The sequence below is a fragment of the Chroicocephalus ridibundus genome, chromosome 1 (genome assembly GCF_963924245.1).
Source record: "Chroicocephalus ridibundus chromosome 1, bChrRid1.1, whole genome shotgun sequence".
In the NCBI taxonomy this organism is placed as follows: domain Eukaryota; kingdom Metazoa; phylum Chordata; class Aves; order Charadriiformes; family Laridae; genus Chroicocephalus; species Chroicocephalus ridibundus.
The window spans coordinates 183420546-183441152 of record NC_086284.1 but is presented as its reverse complement, the minus strand read 5'-3'; the positions used below and the strand labels follow the sequence as shown (position 1 = coordinate 183441152).

The 20607-nt window shown below is 42.4% G+C and overlaps 1 protein-coding gene across 2 annotated transcripts in view; it reads left to right on the top strand.

Annotated features, from left to right (window-relative positions):
* Nucleotides 1–984: 984 nt before the first annotated feature.
* TBC1D30 (TBC1 domain family member 30) overlaps nt 985–20607 on the top strand; it is a 54314-nt gene continuing 34691 nt past the window's right edge. Inside the window, exons 1-2 of one of the 2 annotated variants that reach the window (XM_063323026.1) lie at nt 985–1357; nt 3691–3855. In XM_063323026.1, coding sequence (XP_063179096.1) covers nt 1096–1357; nt 3691–3855 — 427 coding nt within the window. In that variant the 5' untranslated portion in view covers nt 985–1095. The remainder of the gene's footprint in view (nt 1358–3690; nt 3856–20607) is intronic. The other variant, XM_063323027.1, reaches the window with a different exon arrangement.

Genomic DNA, 20607 nt, shown 5'->3' with positions numbered 1-20607 from the left:
GGTCATGACCAATCATGTTCAGTGGCCATGGCCAGTTGTGCTCAGAGGCCATGACCAATCGGACTCACATCCAGTTGGGCTCTAGCCCTGGCTAGTCCATCAGGCTGAGTGGCTGTGGTCAGTTGGGCTCAGTGGCTGTGGTCAAGCGGGCTCAGTGGCCATGGACAGTTGGGTTCGGTGGCTGTGGCTGGTCAGGCTCAGTGGCTACAGCTGGTCAGGCTTAGTGGCCGTGGCTAGTCAGGCTCAGTGGCTGCGGCTGGTTGGGCTCAGTGGCTGTGGTCAAGCGGGCTCAGTGGCCATGGACAGTTGGGTTCGGTGGCTGTGGCTGGTCAGGCTCAGTGGCTACAGCTGGTCAGGCTTAGTGGCCGTGGCTAGTCAGGCTCAGTGGCTGCGGCTGGTTGGGCTCTGGCTCTGGCCGGACAGTCAGGCTCAGTGGCCGCAGCCGGTGGGTGTGCGGGGCTGTCCTGCTGCAGGCCAGCGGAGTGCCGAGGCAGATTGGGGGGCACAGGCTGCAGCCGCCACAGTGGCGGCGGTGGCCTTACTACATGCAGGCACCGTCTCTGGGCATCACTCCGTGCAGCAGCGCCCCAGCCGCCCCGGGACGCCCAGCCCCGGCGGCCGTACAAACCCCGCCATCACCTCTGCTCTCCGCTTGGTTCGGCGGTGACGCGCAGCAGCGATGGCAGCCTCGCCGTCACCTCGCCGAAGCTCTGCCCCGCGTTTCCTCACGCCCTGCTCTCCGCCTTCCCCCTTGAGGCGGCGCCGGGCGGTGACCGCGGGGGCTGCCCGGCGCTCGGGGACAGGCGGCAGGGCCGGGGGTGACCTTTGTGTCAGCCGCACCGCCCCGGGGAACGGTCGCGGGGGCGACGGCCGTGAGGCCAAGCCGGGCCCGGCCGCCCTCCCCGCCCCTCAGCAGGTGCAACGCCCCCTCCCTCCCCGCCCGTCGCCGGCCTCTACCACGGGAGGGGGCGGAGCGGGGCGCGGCGCTCCTGCCTGCGGGGGAGCGTCCCGCCGGCCCGGACTCTCCCCCCCCGCCCCGCTGTGGAACGGGCCGAGCCCGGAACCGGGCGGCGCGCAGCCCAGCGGCCGTGGAAGATGGAGACGGGGGAGGCCGGCCTGGGCGGCAGGGCGGGCAGCAGCGCTGACAGCCTGGCCGAGGAGGAGGAGGAAGAGGAGGATGAGGAGGAGGGTGGTCCCGGCAGCGGCCGGTCCAGCCGCACCTCGTCGCTGGTGAGCGGGCTGCTCACCGAGCTCTACAGCGCCGCCGAGGCGGCCGCCCCCGTGGGCAGCGCCCGCTCCCGCGTCCTCCGGCAGCTGGAGCAGCGGCCGAGCCAGGTCAAGTACCTGCAGCTGAAAGGTACGGCCCGCCCCGCCTGCCCTGCCCGGCCCCCGCCGGCCCCTTCCCGCCTCTGTGCCCGCAGGGGAGCCCTGCTCGGGGGTTACGGCCCCTCTCCTGCCTGTGCGCCCCTACGCGCACCTGTATGTATGTATTTATGTATGTGCGTGTCCCCCTTCGTTTGTTGTAGCGGCGTTGATGCATGGCCGCCTCTCCCAGGAGCTCGCCGTGCACGGTTAGACGGTATCTCCTTCGAACCACGGCCTCGTCTGCTGTTCCCTCCCTCCCTCCTTCGTTTTAGGTGCCGTAGGAGCACAAACGGGGTCACCTGCTACTAGGGTTTCTGTGACAGGTTGCACAAGCTGTTGTGCTTCTCTAAGTTCAGTGCTTGTCCTCGCTTACAGTAATCAGTGACCAGTTTCCTTTTCTTTCTTTTTTTTTTTTTAAACTAAGTCCCTTTTTTCTTAAGCTAAAAGAGGTGCTACGCATACTGTGTCATAAGAGAGAGTTGTTTTTTTTCAAGTCCTTTTAGTCCTAGTGGACTTAAACTAAACCTGACAATCATAAAGCTTACTTGCAGGTAAGCATGTCTTCCAGGAAACAAAAAAGGGTGTAATAAAAAAATGTAAATGCAATAGTCAACTAACCAAAATCTAAATGAAACTATGAACGAATTCTTACGAAAGTTAAGTAGCCACAGCGCTGCATGCTTGTGAAAGAATGAGGCTTGCGACTCCAAGTTGACCCGGTGAGGAGGGCTGTACAAAGGCCTCTTGTCTCCTGATCGTTCTTGTTTTTGACAAGGAAAAAAAAAAAAGCAAGAGGTGAATAAACGTGTGTTTTTCAGACCTGTACAAACAGCTTTCTGCTTCCCTGTTTGGATGCTTACTGAGATGATATGCCATCTGATGTTACAGGACATAGCTCAGGTTCTTCTGTGTGTCCTGTAATAATCTGGGACGCAACAAGAAATTTGCTTGGTCAGGAATATATTTTGTAGAATTTAAGCTCATTAATTTTGCTGCAAAATTAATTGTTTTTACCGGGACAGCTAAACAGCATGAACAGGAAAGAATAAAATTCAGCTCACTACTTCTGTGGTGACTGTACAAGTCAGTAGTAATACAACTGATTTTTTTTTCTCTCAAAATCCATCGATGTGGTTTTAAATCACCTTGCTTTGTACAAGCAATTGGGAGTTCCAGCTGAGCAGCAGGTGCTGAAACAGGGTGGTGTCTATAAAATACAGGACTGTTTTACCAGTGGTTCCCCTCCCTTGCAGTCACACCTTGCTCTTCATTATCCCATGATTGATTGTCATTTCAGCCTAGATTGTTCCTTTCTTTAAGCTTTTCAGAATTATTGAAAAAGTTTTGCCATATGAGCTGAGCTGTTTACCATCCCACAAATAGTAGCTTTTCCTGGATGCATAAATATTTTTCTTATTGGATCAGTTTACCAAAGTATGGATTTTTTTTTTTAATTGATTTTTCTTCTAGGATTGGAGGGGCGTGGTTGGATTGAATGTGATAGGATTTGAAAACTTAGCTGTAGGGAACAGAAAGCTGTTTAGCTGCTGATGGCAAGCTGGACCAGGCTTGGACAGGGAAGAGCTGAAGCTGTCAGCGTGTGATAGGCAAGACCCAAGCTTTCACTGCTGGGGTGTGCCTCTGAGAACAGAGCAGAGGACTCAGGAAAAAAAAAAATTGAAAAAAAAAATAATGGATTTAAGACATCTCCCCAACAGCTCCCTTTTCTCCTGGACCTGCAGCTCACCCCATGGGAAACAACAGGAATATTAGAAGTAAGCTGAGACATTGTGGAGAACTAAGAGAATCTGGCGGCACTGTGACTGACCAGTGGAAATAATTGAGGCTGTGCCAGGAGCCATCCAGTTTGTGTTTTAGTGGAAAGAGTTTCCCACTTAGAGCTCATCCTGGACTTGCATTTCTAGCTTTGCAGGCAGCTTCTTGAACATGTCTGTTACTATTTGCTTATTACCCACGCACGTTTTCCACAGGCAGCTTCTGGAAGACTTACCCCCTGGCTGCACTACTATAGGTATATTCTGGCTACGTCTGTCGCGGTGTTTCCAATTTATAACAGTATAATTATTAAGATTTATACACTGTGCAGTAAATTGAAATACTTTAGTTTAAAAGAAAATTAGAGACTTTGGCTCAGATCCTGAAAATGTTTATAATTGGGAATTATCCCAGTCAATAGAACTTGTAATTTATAGAAAGTTTGTATATGTAAATGTCATTGGGGCAAGTCCCTCTGCATGTCTACTACAATAAGCTGTTTGTGAATGTATGGCCTGTACTGAAGTTATTTTCTCTGCTTATTGGCAGATGTTGGTGAATTAACAACTATAAAACGAGAACTGAATTACAGAATTTCTGTTCAATCGGCAAAGTTGCTTCGTCTTCTGAAGCAGAAAGACAGGCTTGTGCATAAAGTCCAGAAGAACTGCGATATTGTCACAGCTTGTTTACAGGCGGTTTCCCAGAAACGAAGTAAGTACTTTCTGTGTATGTGTGTACTAGTGCAAGCAGTTTATTTCAGTAACGTGGGCAGTATTTCAATTAAGCCCTCGCACTTGATTTAAAGTCAAGAGGCCAGGCTATGCTGTTCCTTAGGTATGCCTGGCTTCCAGTGGTGCCAGTGGCACCTGGGAACAGGCAAAGTTCAACTAGCTCAGACGGGTATGCTGCCGTAGCCTCAGCTTTGTGTGTTGGTGTGGCACCCTTACTGTAGGTTGTCTGCCAGGCTTTTCCAGCTTTAATTTACAGAAAGCCCCAGCTGAATTTTTTTGGTGCGCATGCTGTGTTTAACCCTGTCCTTTCACATGGTTACAAGGGAGATGCTAGAAGTGGAAATTCTTCTTAGTGGAAACTGTCTTCCTAGAGCATTGTTAATAGTGCGTAACTCCTTTTTGTCGAGTTGGTTTGAGATGAGGAGTATTAGTAAAAACGAACCTACTTCCCTCAAACCTCTTTATCAGCACCCATGTTTTGGGGGGTTTCAGAGAGGGCACATGAGAAAGAGGGGAAAAATGTTGCTCTTGAATTGTTTAGCTTTTTATTCCAGCACAGTGAAACCTTTTTATTTGACTTGGCAAAGTTGTCATCTAAAGATAGGCTGAAGTGCTTTTGTTAGTCCTGCTAAAGTGAAACTGCATGTGGTGTCGTAGGTAAAAATAAATAGAAATTATACCTTTAGAAAAGACATGTGAAAATAACCTAATGTTCCCTGTCTTATTTTTTCATTAACATGCAGCGTGACAGGTACAGAAATGTTCAGGTACGGTAAATAAAGCATGGTCTTTTCACAAAAATGCCCATAGGAGCTTTGAAGTGCATGTAAAACTTTTTATTAGAAGAATCTTACTGTAGTGGCATGTGCTAATGTAGTTTAGTTAAGGGTTTGTTTATGACTGTAAAACTTAATTTTTAAGTATTTAAAAGTGTTCCTTTGTTTTACTCAAACCTAGCATGAAAGTTCTTGGCTGTCATGCACTGTGTAGGCATATTTCTTCTTCTCACCTACTCTTTTTCTTTCTCAACATCAGCTTGATAATTGAGTCCTCAGTGCCATTAACACTTGAGCATATGCTGTAGTCTCCTTTTAAATGAGACTACTTGAATTTTGCATGTGTTTAGGTACTTAGAGCATTTCACTACGAATTCTGAAGGTCTGAGCGTCCTGACCTCATTTGTTAGGTAAAAACCTATTTACTGAAAGGGATATGGGATTTCATCCTAAATATGGATGTGTTTTTGCAAGTTTCAGGTAACATTTTACACTTAAATTAATGGGGCATTATGTTTAAAATGTGATAGCAACAACTGAGATAGCTGAAGTTTTAGAGTAATGCAGTTTATTGTCTAATATCCATGCATGTGCTTGCAGATTTTTGAAGACTATGTGTGGGTTTGTATATTACATCTCTTTAGCTGAGATATTTTTATTATTAACATAGCATATTTACCTACGGTTAATTTTCAGCTTATATTTTTGAAAATCCAGATGTATGTATTCCAGGGCACCAAAAACTTAGTTATTTCTTGCTTTAAGATCCAATCCAAAGCCACTGGATTTGTTGAATGGCTCCTGATAACTTAAGCTTTGGAGTAGATTGAGACCGTGTTTTTATTGCTCGGTATAAATGTACTAACACTATACAGAGAATGCAGGAATAAACTTTTGCTGTAGGATGTGCAACTTTAATTTCCTGGGGATCGTGCCTTTGAGACAATATTTGATCAATAGCTGTGCAAATGCGGGCGCAACTGTTCGTCTTTCCTCCAACCGTTTGTTCTTGCCTTTGTACTATTTCCTGTGTAGTATTAGGAACCCCTGTGTAGGATGTAATGAATCAAATTGGAGAGGTGAATCTAGTAAGATAATTGCTCTTGTGATTTTGTCTTATTTGGAGTAACAAGATATAGGTTTGTTCTGTAGCATTGTGAACTATTTCAAATCCATCTTAGAAAGCAGAGTGCTTTATGCACTTAATTATATCATTTGAGAAAAGCAGAATTCAGCAAAAAATAAATCAAGGTTTTGCAGCTATCATCTGAAGAACTTGCGAAAGACATCTCATTCTTTTATCTCTTCCTGTGTTTTATATAGTGACAGCTTGCTTCTATTACTAAATATATTTTGACTGATCAAATTGCAAACCTGAAGTTCTTTGAATCGCAAACTTTGATTACCTGTCATTTTAATTTTAAAAAAAAAACATATATTATCTATAAATTTTTTTTATAAGTAAAATCATCCAGCTCAATTGTAACTCAGTCTGGCTGGAAGCAAGCAGGAATGCTTAAATCTGATTCAATACAAAATAAGCTGAAGTTATATTAACAGAAAGTTCATTAATATTCTCTTGTCTTTTTAATGGAGAAATAATTTTAGTAGAAAATTTTGTAAAGAGATTATTAGTTTGGTGCTATGTAGCTATAGTGTTACGTACCTGTAATAACTTTAAATAGGTCTCATGCTGTGTTCAGAAAGACTCTTGGTATTCTCTGTTGTAATACCTGTTTAGAAACTACAATTAAAGATAAGTATTATTTTTGTGCTACTGCAGCATTGACTCCTGTGTAGAATTCTCTAAGACAACAATAAACATTAGTTTTCTAGTTTTTCTTTTTCTCCTCCTGGTTTGAATTAACACAGAGCCAGTAGAGGGAGACAGAATATTTTATTTTGTGCAGAGATAGAGGCGTATCTCAGGTTTTCATAGGTTGGTGGCTTTCATATCCTTTCCTTAAATGTGAAGTGCTTTATAAATGTGGTCAGGCAATAATTGGATGAAAATATTTAAATTCAGGCTGTCAAATAAATGTTGTTCACAGAGGAAGTATTAGGTTCCATATGTGAAGTAGTGGAAAATTGCTGAGAAATGACTTCTTAATTATTTACTGAGATCATTAATTCCCACATGGTTGTCGAGGTTATCCAGAAGCTCCTGATTGAGAAAGCTGAATGTTTTGGAGTCCAGCTACAGAAACTCAGAGGTTTATGTGTATACTTACTAGCAATACCAGTGATCTCTTGGAGCACATCTTAACTCGATAGAAAGCCAGCACAAACTGGCATCGTCTGGGCACAGGTTGGTACCCTGTGTGTTCCCAGGGGATGGACAAAGTTTCCTGGTAGAAGGCCGCGCTATGAAGTCACCTCAACTTCTGAGAATGTGTTACTGTCTCTGTAGCATCAACTTTCCTCACAGGGTATGGAACTGACTTAGAGGAAACTGGGAAAGCCTTGCCTGCTGTTGTAGTTGTATGAGTTGGTTCAGAGAGGACTGGGCAAGATCACCATCATCAGGTGTCTCTGCATAAGTGCAGCTTAGATACGCAAAAGTACTCTCACATCAAGATTAAACTCCTGTTTTCTCTCTCCTTGCTCCCTCCTTCCAATGTTTCTCTTTAGCTTCAGTCCTACTGCATCTGTGTGTCCTGTCCCATCTTCCACATTTTTTTCCCCTCTTCCTCTCTTTATTAGCTTTTCTCACTTGATCCCAGTCTTTAAATATTGTACTTCTCAGCCCTGTTCCATTTTTCCCCCTCTCTGTCTTGTCTACCACTGGCTCTCAATCAGGCTATTTCGTCCGTGTCTGAGTTTTCCTCACATTGTTCCTTGGTCTCTTTCATATGTTCTTCCTTGTCTTTTTCCTACATGCACTAATTATCTACTTGCATGTTTTCTCCATCCCTCCTCTTCCCTCAACGTTTGTTATAAAACCAAGGCAGACATTCACAGATTTTAGTTCATAGGATGAAATTTTGATTAAAGATGTAAGAACAGCTTTAATACAATATACTGTGGACTGTTAACACAGCTAATATTGATTTGATTGAACTTGAACTTCATAAGGTTCTTGGAGGAGAGGAAATTTTTTCGCAATGAGAACAATCAGCCACTGGAATATTCTCTCCAGGGAAGTGATGGATTCCCCAACATTGGACACTTCTAAGATTTGGCTGGACAGGGTGCTGGGCCATCTTGTCTAGACCGTGCCTTTGCTAAGAAAGGTTGGACCAGACGATCCTTGAGGTCCCTTCCAACCTGGTATTCTGTGATATGATTCCGTGATTGCCACTCTGGATCAGATGTCTCATAACATGGGGCAAACACTTGTGTACGTGTGTAATAATTCATGCAGGTCGAGTTACGCATGTGGGTTATCTGTCTTTTCCCACTCACTTCCCAGTAATTTGATGTACTCTTGCAATTGTATAAATATGCTTTAACCTGGAACGCCTCAGTTGCTCTGGTTTGTTTATTTTTTTCTTTCTTTATGAAGATTTGAGTTACTTGGTGAATGCTGCTACTGTGGCAATTTTGCCCTACACCCCTCCCCCCGCACCAAATCCCCATTGTTATAAATTAGGTGCCAAAATTTAAGCTTGTATTTGCTTTTCATGTTCCTCACTTTAATGCCTGAAAAATATATTAAAGAGGAGGATGTTCTGTATTAAAAATTAAAAATATTAATGTCTGTGACGTTTCTAGTGTTGCCTTTGCAATTAAAAGAGAGACTGTCATGTACTTGCCGTGTTCACCTCCAACTCCAATTTAGATTTTCAAGTGGATATGAAACAGGTCGTTCATTTAGAAAACCATGTCTCGTTTCCAGGGTGTTGGTCTAATACATTTTTAAATTTAACTCAGTAGCTCTGATGTTTGAAGCCAGATGAATCTGCTTCAGTAACTTTTTATAGCAATAGATATTTAATTGATCTATCAAAAGTACATTCTTCCTTTGATGTGGTTAAAATAGGAGGTTTAGTTCTTATGGAGTCTGATTTCATGTGAGTCATCCTCAAATGACTCAATTGGCTGCATGTTTCAGTTCAGTAGCTTTCTTATTACCTCATCTGTATTTGTGTGCTTGTTTACATTACTAGTTTCTACCCTTCGTGGGTGCTAATGAATTTGATCCTTTAAATTGATGCTGTGGCTTTCTGAAATGCATACTTAAGAAATGTTGCTTGTGGCACCTACTTGTTTTTCCTAATTAATTGTTCTTAATGTAGTTCTACCTGATCTTTTGTCATTTGAAGCCTTTTGGTGGGGAAAGCGAAATGGAACGGAACAGTATGATGAGCTTGAAAATGTCATGGTCATCGTAAAACATTTGTTTAAACTGTTGCCAAAGGTAGGCTGAATTATCTTTACAATCGGCTGCCTACTTATAGCAATACATGTGTAAATAATTAGAATATTGCTATTGATTTTTGATTATTGCTATTTTCATCAAGCTGTTAGTTATGCTGCATAGAGTGAAGGCTTTCTCTGTTACTGGTGACTCAAGATGTGGAGGTGGTCTGAGGACAGGTTAGCAAGGATTTTGTAATCCATTCTATGTCCTGTGTCGGTTTGCAAGGAGCGAAGTGACAGCACAGTTAGAAGAGGAGAGAACCTGTACTGAGGGATGCTGGAGCTTGGCTCACTGAGGATGGTCACTGTGTGCTTGGTCCATAAGCTGCATTGGGCCACTGGGTAGCTGTTCTTCTGATCTGAATGGTGACGTTCACCTGCCAGTCTCTTGGGTATGTGCTGTGCACGAGGGAAAATGGCTGTAGATATAAATGTGATCTTAACTGACTTTTTCATTGTTATCCAGCATTATTAATAAATTGTGTGATCTTTAAAAATATTATTGGAGAACCCTTCAAAAGAACCACCTATAGTGGTGAATATAAAATACTCATATAATAAATGCCATTCAGTAAAAAAATGCCATTCAATTGTCATATTCCATTCAGCTTCAGACAGACACGATTCTGGGAAATCTGAAAGCTTACACCATTGCAATGGGAGCCTGAACTGAGAAAGACTACTTTCCTTTTAATACTAGGCTTGGAGCAGAAGGACTGCAAACAGCATCATTCATTGCTGTGCACCAGGTCATGAAGAAATGTTACAATGAGTAGGTGTGTGTCATGTTTAGTATTGGCTAATGTAAATTACATGGTGTATTCTGGGTATCTGTTAGTCAGTCTGGGAGAAATAAGAGAAAAGTGAGTGTTATCAAGCATAATACTAGCACTGTGGAATGCTGAACAATATATTGATGCTTTGCAAGGGCAAAAATTTTTGGTTTTAAATGCCACTTGGAGTTTACTATCAGAGTATTTTATGCAGTTTTGGAAGTTATCCACATGAAGAGTGACATCTCTCTGTAAAAGCTGACAGCTAATCACTAAGTGAATAATCCTAGGGAGATTTTAGATAGTGAATTCCATGGTTACTTTCTTTTGATGAGAATATGATCTTGGAACTGGTCTTTGAGCAGCGCAGCCAGGATGCTGAGACTTGGGGAAGCAGTGTGAGGGGAAGGAGTTTAACATGAGCAGCAAGTCAGTAAAATTCTGGTGCAGCACTGTGCTGCTCCTTTGCCTCTCACAGGATATTATTCTGGAGGACTCTCAACTATGTTTCTGGACTTAGTGTAATTGTGGAGTTGTTGGAATGTGCACACAGAGGATGGATCTTGTAGATAATGAATTCTAACACCTTTGATCACTTGACGAGCAGTAGCATTGGTAAGCCCTATGGGGAGAGACCACCCCACTTCATTGTCTCCAGCCACGTCTTCAGGATGATCTGTGCCAGCCCCAGAGAGCTGACTGGTGTATGAGTCCACAGAAGCCCTTGGCTGGCTAATTCAAAATATTTCTGCTGACTGACATCTTCTCTTGCTGATATTCTGCACTGTAAAAACAAAGCTGTATTATAAATTCTGAATTGGCAAACTGTCCAGTCAGTTTCCTTACAAACTTGGGAAATTGTGTGATTGTGCAGATTTGGTATCTGCACCCTCAGAGGCCACTTCAGGGATAATTTCAGTTTATTGACCCCCAAGATGAAGAAAAATTTTTTTCCTTTTCTGGTGTTAAAGAGGAGATAATGTTATTCTTTTTTTTCCTAGAAAGAAAGAGGCTGGATTTGCTGTCTGATTTGGTCATATCTTGACTGAAAAGTTCTTGTGGTCTGTGCCACTGCAGAATATTGTATTCAAAAGATGACAAGAAACTAGTGCTTAGAGCGATACAGAACCTGGAATCCTCACTTTGAGGGAAATTCTGTGTTAAGAATACAGCAACTAAAATATCTTGTTCCAGCGTGAAATAAAACACCCACTCAGAAAAGTCAATTGCTTATGAAGCAAAATTCTGAAAGCTTACATTTCGAACTGAAATGCTTTGTTCAGATTTTGACACCTCCCCCTTTTTCACTTCATGTTATGTAACGAGCCATTTTCAAGTAAGATGTTAAAATGTTTAATCCTAAAAAGAGTCAAAATTATGCTTCTAGCGTTTGGAAATATGTTTTCATCAAAGATAACGTTCTGCTGTGAAGGACTTTGCTCTCCACAAGCTGGTATTTTGTGGCACAGCTTTCCATTAAAGTGGTTCCAACCAGCCTTGTTACGAAGCTCCTCCTGGGAACGTGGAGCCAGCCATCTCCCCACCTCACTCCCTGGCTGCTCAACACTGGCATAGCCGGCTGGTTTAGGGAGCTGAGGAGCCAACATGCGTTCCGAAGCCATATCTTTTCCTTTTGTGTCTTTAAGGGTTATATGAACCATTACCTTTCCCTGTGACATACTTCACACTATGCTGCTTTGTCCCTAAGTCTCACCGCTGAAGTGTCTTACCTCCATCAAAAATACTTCCCTGCCGCCTCTTAACAAATGCCATCTCATATTCCATCACTGGCAGCAGAAAAATGCAGATTGTTCAGTATGGGAATGTATAGATTGCAGAATCGTTACCAAATTCTTGTCCTGCAGCATTTGATATAGGATGTTGTAAATATTCTTTGTCAGTGTACTAGCAGCTGTGACAACAGTGAAACAGTGGAGTTAGTGCTACACCTGAGACTGTGTTTATTTTGGACAATTTGGATGTTGACTGCTTGGCTTCTTTTCCATATTCTTCTGTGTAACTGTAATCCTGTTGCTGTTGTGAAGTGGTAGCTGACCTCACGGGATTAGCTTTGTGATGCATGTGGAGTTCTGAGTGCACTGAATGACACTTTTCACAACAGCTGTGCCATGAAAAGTTGATGTATTGGATAGTACTTGTTACATAAAGTACTTCCTGAGTATTAGAAATAGGGATTAAAGTGATAGATTATTATGGGGGTGTGTGTGTTGGGTTACTTAGCAAGTAGTACTTGGAGTACTTATATACTAGTTTGTCTGAGCAAAGTGGTTCTCAAACTAGTGATATCTTCTCTAGTACTGCAGTAACTTTGGAAGGTGGGATTTGATGAGCACAAACTGAGGAGGCATGCAGTCACCCGAAGGAAGGATGCTGCTGTTTGCTGACAACAGTCAGAACAGCCTGTTCGCCATCTACAGTCCTTCTCAGTCAGAACATCAGAAATAATTGTCAGACACCTCTGCGCATTAGCAGCTATAAGGATGGATACCTGATCAGTGGTAAAGTTTGATCAGTCTAATAGTTCCCTGGAAAACTGGAAAAGCGAGGCTTTTGTTTAGTCACCCTGGGATTATTGTGGTTAAATGAGGCGAGGTGCTGATTTCCACGTAGGTTCAGGACGAGCGTGAACCTGAGCTCATCCCGCTCCCCTGCGTGCAAAAGGAGTCACGTGCTTTGCTGCGAGGGGTTGTCAGCGTCCAGGGTATAACCCAGGAGTTCATTGCATTAGCTGGGAATATGTGAGGAAGCTGGTTGTACAGCCGGTGCCGACAAAGGAGTGGTGTGCAAGAAGCCTGCCTGAGTGCACTCGTGTTTCACAAATCCTTTAGGCATGCTTCCGAACCAATGGCAGACCCTGCTCCGATTCCCGCAGGAACCGGATGCTGTGGCATCTATGGCAAATGTTGGAGACAATCAAGATGTAAGGGTTTATTTGTGTGTATAAGCTCACACCAGGGGTGGCTGTGTGAGCTGCGTAGCTATAATGCCACGTCATTGCAATCTTTAATCTTTCTGTGACAAGCTTTTGGATGTGGAAACAGCCTGAGAGAAAAAGTTGTGCAATTAGATTGTATGCACCGTCTTTCACACTTGTCTAGTTTAGCACTGCCTCCTCTCTTATCCTTCTAGGGATTACACTTCAATACGAGTAACTGTGCTGCTCTTTTTCCTAATAAAATGTCTTTTTTCCCTTTTATTAACCATTGTGAACTTGTAGGAGGGTTAACGGGGCTTCACTGAAAATGCCCAACAGGATACATGGCCTTTAAGTAACACGGATGCATTTCATCTCTGAATATGGCACATGCTAAACATTCTTTGGTTCAGTTAGTCTTTGAAGAAAAGATTTCCTGGATACTGAAGATCAAATGGAGGATAACAGCTGCTTGGGATAATTAGTGCTAGGAATAGACTGATTTATGGAGCACCAGGCAGTGCTAGCAGCTATGTTTCTGCAGCTTTGCGAGATAAGCTTGACATTTAAAAACAAGATGCTAGAAAAGTGGGCTGTGAACTTAATCTGTTTGGATCAATAGTCCTGCTTATAATTCTGTACTGGAGCAGCACTGGAGGAAGAGTTAAATGAGATCGTCAGATTTTAAAACGCTTTTCTCCTTGAAGCTGTTAATAACCTGAATTTGGCTTATTGAGCAGTAAATGAGCGCTCCTCATATACCCTTGAAATTTGCCAAGGAAGTCAAGTCCACGTTCCGTCTCCACGTTACATCATCTTACTAGAACACTTATGTTCTAGTGACACAAACTTATCATTTATATCTCTTTCTTAGTAAAAATTGGAAACCTCTTGCTATGTTTTGCCAGCAGTGAAACAGCTTCTAAATTTAGTGCCCTGTAAATTGTAGTTACCTCCCTAAAATTACAGCAACTTGGTACTGATCAATGTTTTCCCTGCCATCCAGACAATACGTATGGCCAAAATATAGAGCATGAACAGTTTTTGGTTCTTGGGTTGGATTAGGCGTCATTGATAGCTAGCAGTTTAATGTCAGGTTTGGGTTTTGTTTTGTTTTGTTGTTTTTTTGTTGTTTTTTTTTCTCAGCATGTTACTGCTAATTTCTTATCTCATCCAGTGGTCGTTGGCAGCAATAGCTATTGGGCCTTAGATCCTGAAGGAAAAATAATTATCCAGTGAGACTAACGGAAATCAGAATGGGGAGATAATGAATGTACGTAGCTGATCTTTTTAAAAAAGTAATAGTAATCTGAGGAACTAAATATTACTAATATTATAGTAATGCCTAGAGAGGCCCAGTGAAGTCAGGAGCCTAATGAGCTGCTCACTGGACAAACACATGTTACGAGACTCTCTAAAAACCAAACTTTTAACGAGACAAGACTACTTGAAGGCTGGTAGAGGCAGCACATGTTCAGGGGAGTGAAGTGAGTTGTCCCAAGCTGTGCAGTAGTAAATAAACAATCAGAGCTTTGCTGTTATCAAAACTCGTGCTTGCCTGGTGTTGTACGTGTTCAAAATCAATTTTAATGGCTCAGGGGTTCAGTACTAAATGAGCCTTTGATTAATCCTAAACACGTTCAGTTCAATAAACTTGTCCTTTAAGAGTGGGTTATGAACTGAAATTTTGTCATTTAACTGTTGAGGAAAAAAGCTTGGAGCAGTAATGTTATTGTAACTGATAACTGTTTTCTCCTCTTCATCTTTCTCTCGAGCAAAAAAACAGTCTCTGTGTCAAACTTGCTTAAATGACTAACGTATGTCCTTTTTTCAGGAAGGGGAGGTGGCATTTGAGGATCGTTTGCTTTGTTAGCTGCTTCCTTTTCCAACACTCGCAGAATGTGCTCTGCGAAGCTATGGCCCACATGGGAGATGAAGGGAATTACGTGGTCTGGGGGACCTGGGGCTGCAGTAGCTTCACATACGTGCAAAACTTCATGGGAAAGTTTCCATTTCTTTACAGAATTAGTGGCATCTCCAGATGGGAACCAATGTGTATGTGATCAAAGAACTTGAGCGGTATTGGAGGATTTCCATATTGACTGATGAAGATTTGTGGTTCTAAGAGCTCTATGGGGTTTATATGAGCTTCTCTTGGGGTAAACCCCCTTGCCCTCCCCAACTGCAGAAGGGGTTTTGTTTTCGTTCCTGTGTAACAGAGCTTTGTCTGCGGAGGCCGTGTGTAGCGGGAGAGGGAGGATCCCTGCTGGAAGCAGGACTCTGTTATCCTTGGTCAGTGCAGGAACAACCTGTCTCTTTGCTGTGTGTCTAATGAAGGCCTTGCGCAGCCTGAGCCTTGTCTTTGATGGATGTCCTTAGCATTACTGCAATAACTACTAAACAACATATAAAAACTTTTATGTATCAACATTGTCCCGTTCCCATAGTGCTTCCTGGACCAAAGCAAAGGCACTTTGTGGTTAGTAATTTTTCTAACTTTGACAATTACTTTTTAATCTAAGATCTTTGATAGTGTTGTGTCTATGGATAAATCTTTTCTTGGGGACATAGGGTGGTTTTGCTTTTGTTATTTATGTCGGGGGGATTAAAATCTTGCGGTTTATGAAATAGTAGTTCAGACCAATGAAGCTGTCAATCCACGCTGTAAAATTCAATTTCTTTGCTACGTGCTAAGCAAATAATCAGATTCTAAGAAAGGAAGAGCAGCTCAGTTGTAGAGCTATGAGCCTGCAATCTGCGGTGACCTCCATTCTTCTGCAAATCATAAGCATGCCTACAAATCATACCTGTCAGAATTCTTTTTTCATATACTGCATTAGTTTTTCTGCTGAATTGGTGATTTGTTTTTTAAAATGACCGTGTAGCATTTAAGCAGGATTCTGAGAATGCTGGCCAAGATATGCATTTACTTTATATTGTTTAGCAAGGTTAGGGAACATTTCTTAATTTCTATAATCATGCTTTTCAGCAATATTTTTATGTAGGCCTCTTCTTAACATGTTCCTTACCAAAATAATATTTTTAATTCTGTGCTTCAATAGGCAGTTTATTTCCCTGACAAAAAAAAAAGGGGGCACATGCTCCCTGATACCTCACTTCAATTCATTACTTTGTATTTAATTTAAAAGATCCTTACTATATATTTTATCGAGCATGTAAGCAGTACTATGACTTTTATTCCAGTTGTTAACTCTAGACTTTATGCTACTGGTTACTACAGCAGTTAAAATATATTGTTAACTTTAGCAGTCCTTGCAAGACACATCTTTGACCTTGCTCCTGAGATGCAACTATCTGTTTAATGTAACTGCGTATGTTCTGGTTTACTGTTATGTCGCCACGTGAAGGCAATAAGTAAAATAAGTTGACTCCCTGTCCCCCTTTTACTTTCTTCATCAGGACAACACAGATCACTGCACTCAAATGGCAATTATAACTTTAGAGTTGATTTATACAGTTGAACCAAATTAGAAAATAAAAAAACACACCAGAAGACCTTGATGCTGTTGTTTAATTCTACCCTCCCACCCAAATTTTACAACATGAGAGGATCCATCCACTTACTTATCTATCATTTTTCTCTGGTTAAGAGCTTGTTGGAAGCATTTGGGACATAGAAAGCTTCTGCAAATTCTTTTTTCACTTTTATTTTATTTTTACTGGGTGTTCTTTTGTCCTTTTGGAACATGTTTATCGATAAGTGTTCACATGAGTGCTAGGTGCCTAAGCTTCCATTATGGTCATCGCAGATCTAGTCAATGTGTTGCTCTCATTGCTTTAATATCCAAAGCTCTTCACAACCTACTCTTCTCTGTTGTCACATCCTTGTCACTTCTTGCTCAGTACTCAAGGTTAGCTCATGCCTCCTACCTCCATCCCACGCTTCACATTTTAAAACAAGCACCTTCTTAGTTTCTCCCCATGTTGGTAATTTCCTTGTAGATGTTTGGCCATGTTGAACTTGAGTTGATTAAAACCTAATCCCTCATCCCTCTTATTGACCTTATGCTACCTCATTGTCCTCCTTCATGTGTGTCCCTTGGTACTCGTCTTTGCCATGAAGCCTACAGAAACACAATAGCACCTCTTACATTAACACTGCTGTCCACCGTGCTTTCCAGTATCATCTTGCTGTCTCCTTGTGCTCCTCCATATGCTGATGTGTTTTCTTTTCTCTTATTGCTTTCTTTTAAAGCAGGCAGTCTGTTTTTTTGCTGTGGTTGTGCAACATCTATTACCATAGTGCTGCAGCCCAGAATTAGGATTTATGGGCCCTGCAGTGAATACAAATAGTTTTAAGAGAATATCAGATTTACTCAGTTGTGCAAGTTTGTTGTCCTCTGCTACTGGCTTAATAAGGGAACTAACTTACTCCTGTCTCGTGATCAAGCAATATTATATTTAAACCCCTTTTTGTTACTTGCCTGGGTAGTTCCAAGTTATATCTCTGCCTTGTCCTTTCCGTGCAACCATTGAACCCTATGTTAAGATCAAGGTTTCCACATCGCATCTATTTTGTAATGTCAGAGTAGGTTTATTCTTTTCCTTCTGCGATATTTGAGGTGCCTCTGATCTGTGGCATATGATGTTTAAAAAACATGACTTGGTTTCTATTTTTCAGGAATTCTTTCAATTCTTCTCTGTTAAGCTCTGGGAATAGCCGCTTCCCAGTGATGGGCCTGGCGTGAAATAGGTCACTGTTTGTTCTCAGCCCATTGGCACTGGTTGCTGTCACTTGTATGCTAAGGGTTGCTGTGTTATCAGCAAATTTAATTCTTGCATCTTCAAAACCAGTTTTGCCTAGGAACTCCAGATGCTGCAGAATACTAGCTTTTTAATGGTGTGATGGTGAGAGTCGGTGGGGAGAGTTAATTTGTGATGGAAAGCACTTGAATATTAACATATTCCTAGCTTTCAGTGTGATTGTGTTGTAGGGAGAGGTTTAAGAAAGGCTTGTGGATTACTGCTGAGTGGTTTTCTAAAGAACCTGGGAAAATAGGGTCTTTGTACTGTATTGGATTGTGCGTAGGTCTGGCAGGCAAGTGCATGCAGTTCTGCTGTTGCTGCCTCAGCCCCGGTACCGTACAGATGTCAAGTCTTTCTGCACCTCCCTCATTCATGGAAACAGCTATGCCTTCACAAACAGAGAGAGGTTATAACCAGGTTCAAGGGGGTTACAGGCGCATCTGTACTTCTGTTTTAGCAACCTGTGATGCTTTTGAGGGCTTTCATATTCTCACCCACATGATTCTATTGCATAAGCATCTCGTGCCACGCTGAGAACAACCTACAGATTGAGGGACTGCAGTCAACTTTACCTGCACTGACTCACCGGCTGCGAATGGGGTGCCTCCCTAGACGGGAAACCGGTCATTACAGCTCCATCCCATTGTGTTGTAAGCTGCTAGAAACTGCTTTCACAACTGATTTACAGATGCCTTCATTACAGATGTATGATATTTCAAATGTTTTCACTGGTGATGTAAAAGTTTGGCATACTTCTCGGGTTGCATCTTATCTGCCAAAAATTTCAAGAAGCAATATGTTTATGTTGTTCAGCTTGTAAATACACTTGATAGGTGTAACTGTCCATTGCTCCCAAAAGATAAATTACAACATGCATTTGTGGGTAGCTGATGTTGAGGTGAAGGAGAGCTGGCTCTATTGAAGGGACCTTCTCTCTTTCTCTGCCTTTCTCGACAGTCATCGGTCCTGTCCTAGTGTCTGCACATGTGTAGTACCAAACACAGGAGTGGATGGTGTGTATGGGAAGGAAGGACCAGAGTGACAAAAAAATACTAAAGATCATAACGAAGAATCTTGAGTCTGAAGTTCTCTCTTGGCCAAATCCTGATTGTGATAAGCTGAAGGATCATGTAGTGTGTATACAGTTGTGAGCTTTTTACAGGAGCTCTTATAGCTTTAATAGCCTTGCAGATTAATTTCCTATTGAAAGATAGACACTACGCTAAGCAGTGCTATTTTAATGATCAGTCCTCAATAGATATGGCTGCACAATGTGCAGGCAATATTCTCTTTCAGGCATCTTAGCTGTAAACAGGGCCCCAGGGCCAGAGCACGCCCTCAAGTAAGAGAATACTCCAGATACTCTCAAGTTTGTCTTAAATGCTCCGAGAACAAGTGGGCTGTTTTAGGGCTTCCTTCAAGAGAAGGTACTGTTGATGAGTACTTACTATGTTGTCAGTTTTTCAAGGGAGGAATAAGTAAGGCGGCTATGAGCCTGAAGCCTAAAGGAAGAGGAAGCATTGGAGTAGAATTGAGCGCCTTTGGATTTTTTCCTGAGCTCTGCTGCACACTTCCTGAGACTAATCATTTCAATCTTAGTTTTCTGTTTCTGAAAATCATAGATGTTATTTCCTGTCCATTGTGTAGTTTATATTTGCGCTGCATACCTTTGTAGGCAAGGATTGGCTCTGCTCTTTTTGTCTGTGATATCTAATATAGGACACAGTGAGGTCCTGACCTCTTTTGTGACATTTATGTACAAAGTGATACAAATGATGACTAATGCAGTGGAAAAGTTTAAAATATTCATGCTGTGTTGATGAGACTGTGGTGTGTCAACATGCTGCACTATTTTCCTGGCTCCTGCTTGTTGAAAGTCCGTAAAATGAACCTTCTCTAGGCACAAATACAGTAGCAAAACTTAATTTTTCTGTTGGTTCTGGAACCATCCTTTGTCCAGCAAAGACAACCCTGGATGAATTGTTTGAGAGCAGAGACCAGCTTGGTGGCAGAACTGAATCTGTTAGTCCAAAATAACGTTTCTCCTCCTGTATGACACAGATCTGTCCACTCTTACCTCTAGACTCCGTCCTCATATGCCCATGCAACTGTGGATACGCAACATAACACTACGAGCTCTGTGCTTGGTGGTCCACACAGTAGAGCTAGGTGGTAGATCAGAGCATCTGCTCACCTGCAGTGTCTGAGGCAGCAAGTCGGTAGCAGAGCCTGTAGAGCAGCGCTGGGAGTGATGGAGGTGATGCTCTCCTTGTGGGCTGAGGTGGGAGGAGCACTGGGCTCTGCCACTTCATGGGCTCTCTCATTCAAGGACACACACCGTAGCATCGCTGTAGCACCTCTACCCCTTCAGTGCCAAAGACCCAACAAGCCAGAGGCCCCTTTTCAAGCTGTCAGAGGTGTCTCCATCTTGCGCATTGGAGGAGTGTGAAACTCCAGGTGGGTCATGCTTGTTTTTAGGCTTTTAGGATCAAGCAGAAGGAAGTGGAGCTCTTTTTAGCTTGGGGGATGTTTAATAATAGAACACATATAGAACCGGGTAAGATAGGAATTTTGTGCTCCAGTGGTGAAGGTGGGTTAATGCATTTAACTAAATGTATTTAAAATAGTTTTGCCTCCTGGGAGAAACTAAAATTGCCTTATCCTTTCTTCCTTCCAAAGTGGTCATATTTCATTCCATGTGTTTTCTCTTATACACTACAATTTGAAAGTGAAATCTTTTCTCTTTTGAAGCTCACGATGAACTAGAATGCACAGCAGAACATGTATTGGGTACAGGTTAAAAAATTTCTTGATTCGCTAACTTCTGTAGAGCTGTTTGAAGCCAAGTGGTAATTTGGTTATGTTTTCTGGTTACATTTTGTGGACTCCTAAGGGTACTATATGGAACTCTGGGGCTTAGCAGACAATGGCCCAATGATGTGGTCAATACAATAGGTTTTGCCTTGTGGTGGCAATAGATATTTTTTTTTTCCCCTCATCCTATTGATATATACGTGCTTTCTGATATTTGCTCTATCAGCAGCTGGTGTAGTGACGCTGCCTAAACGTAATTTCTAAAATGCTTTTGGATGAAACGTATGACAATATTATCATACAAT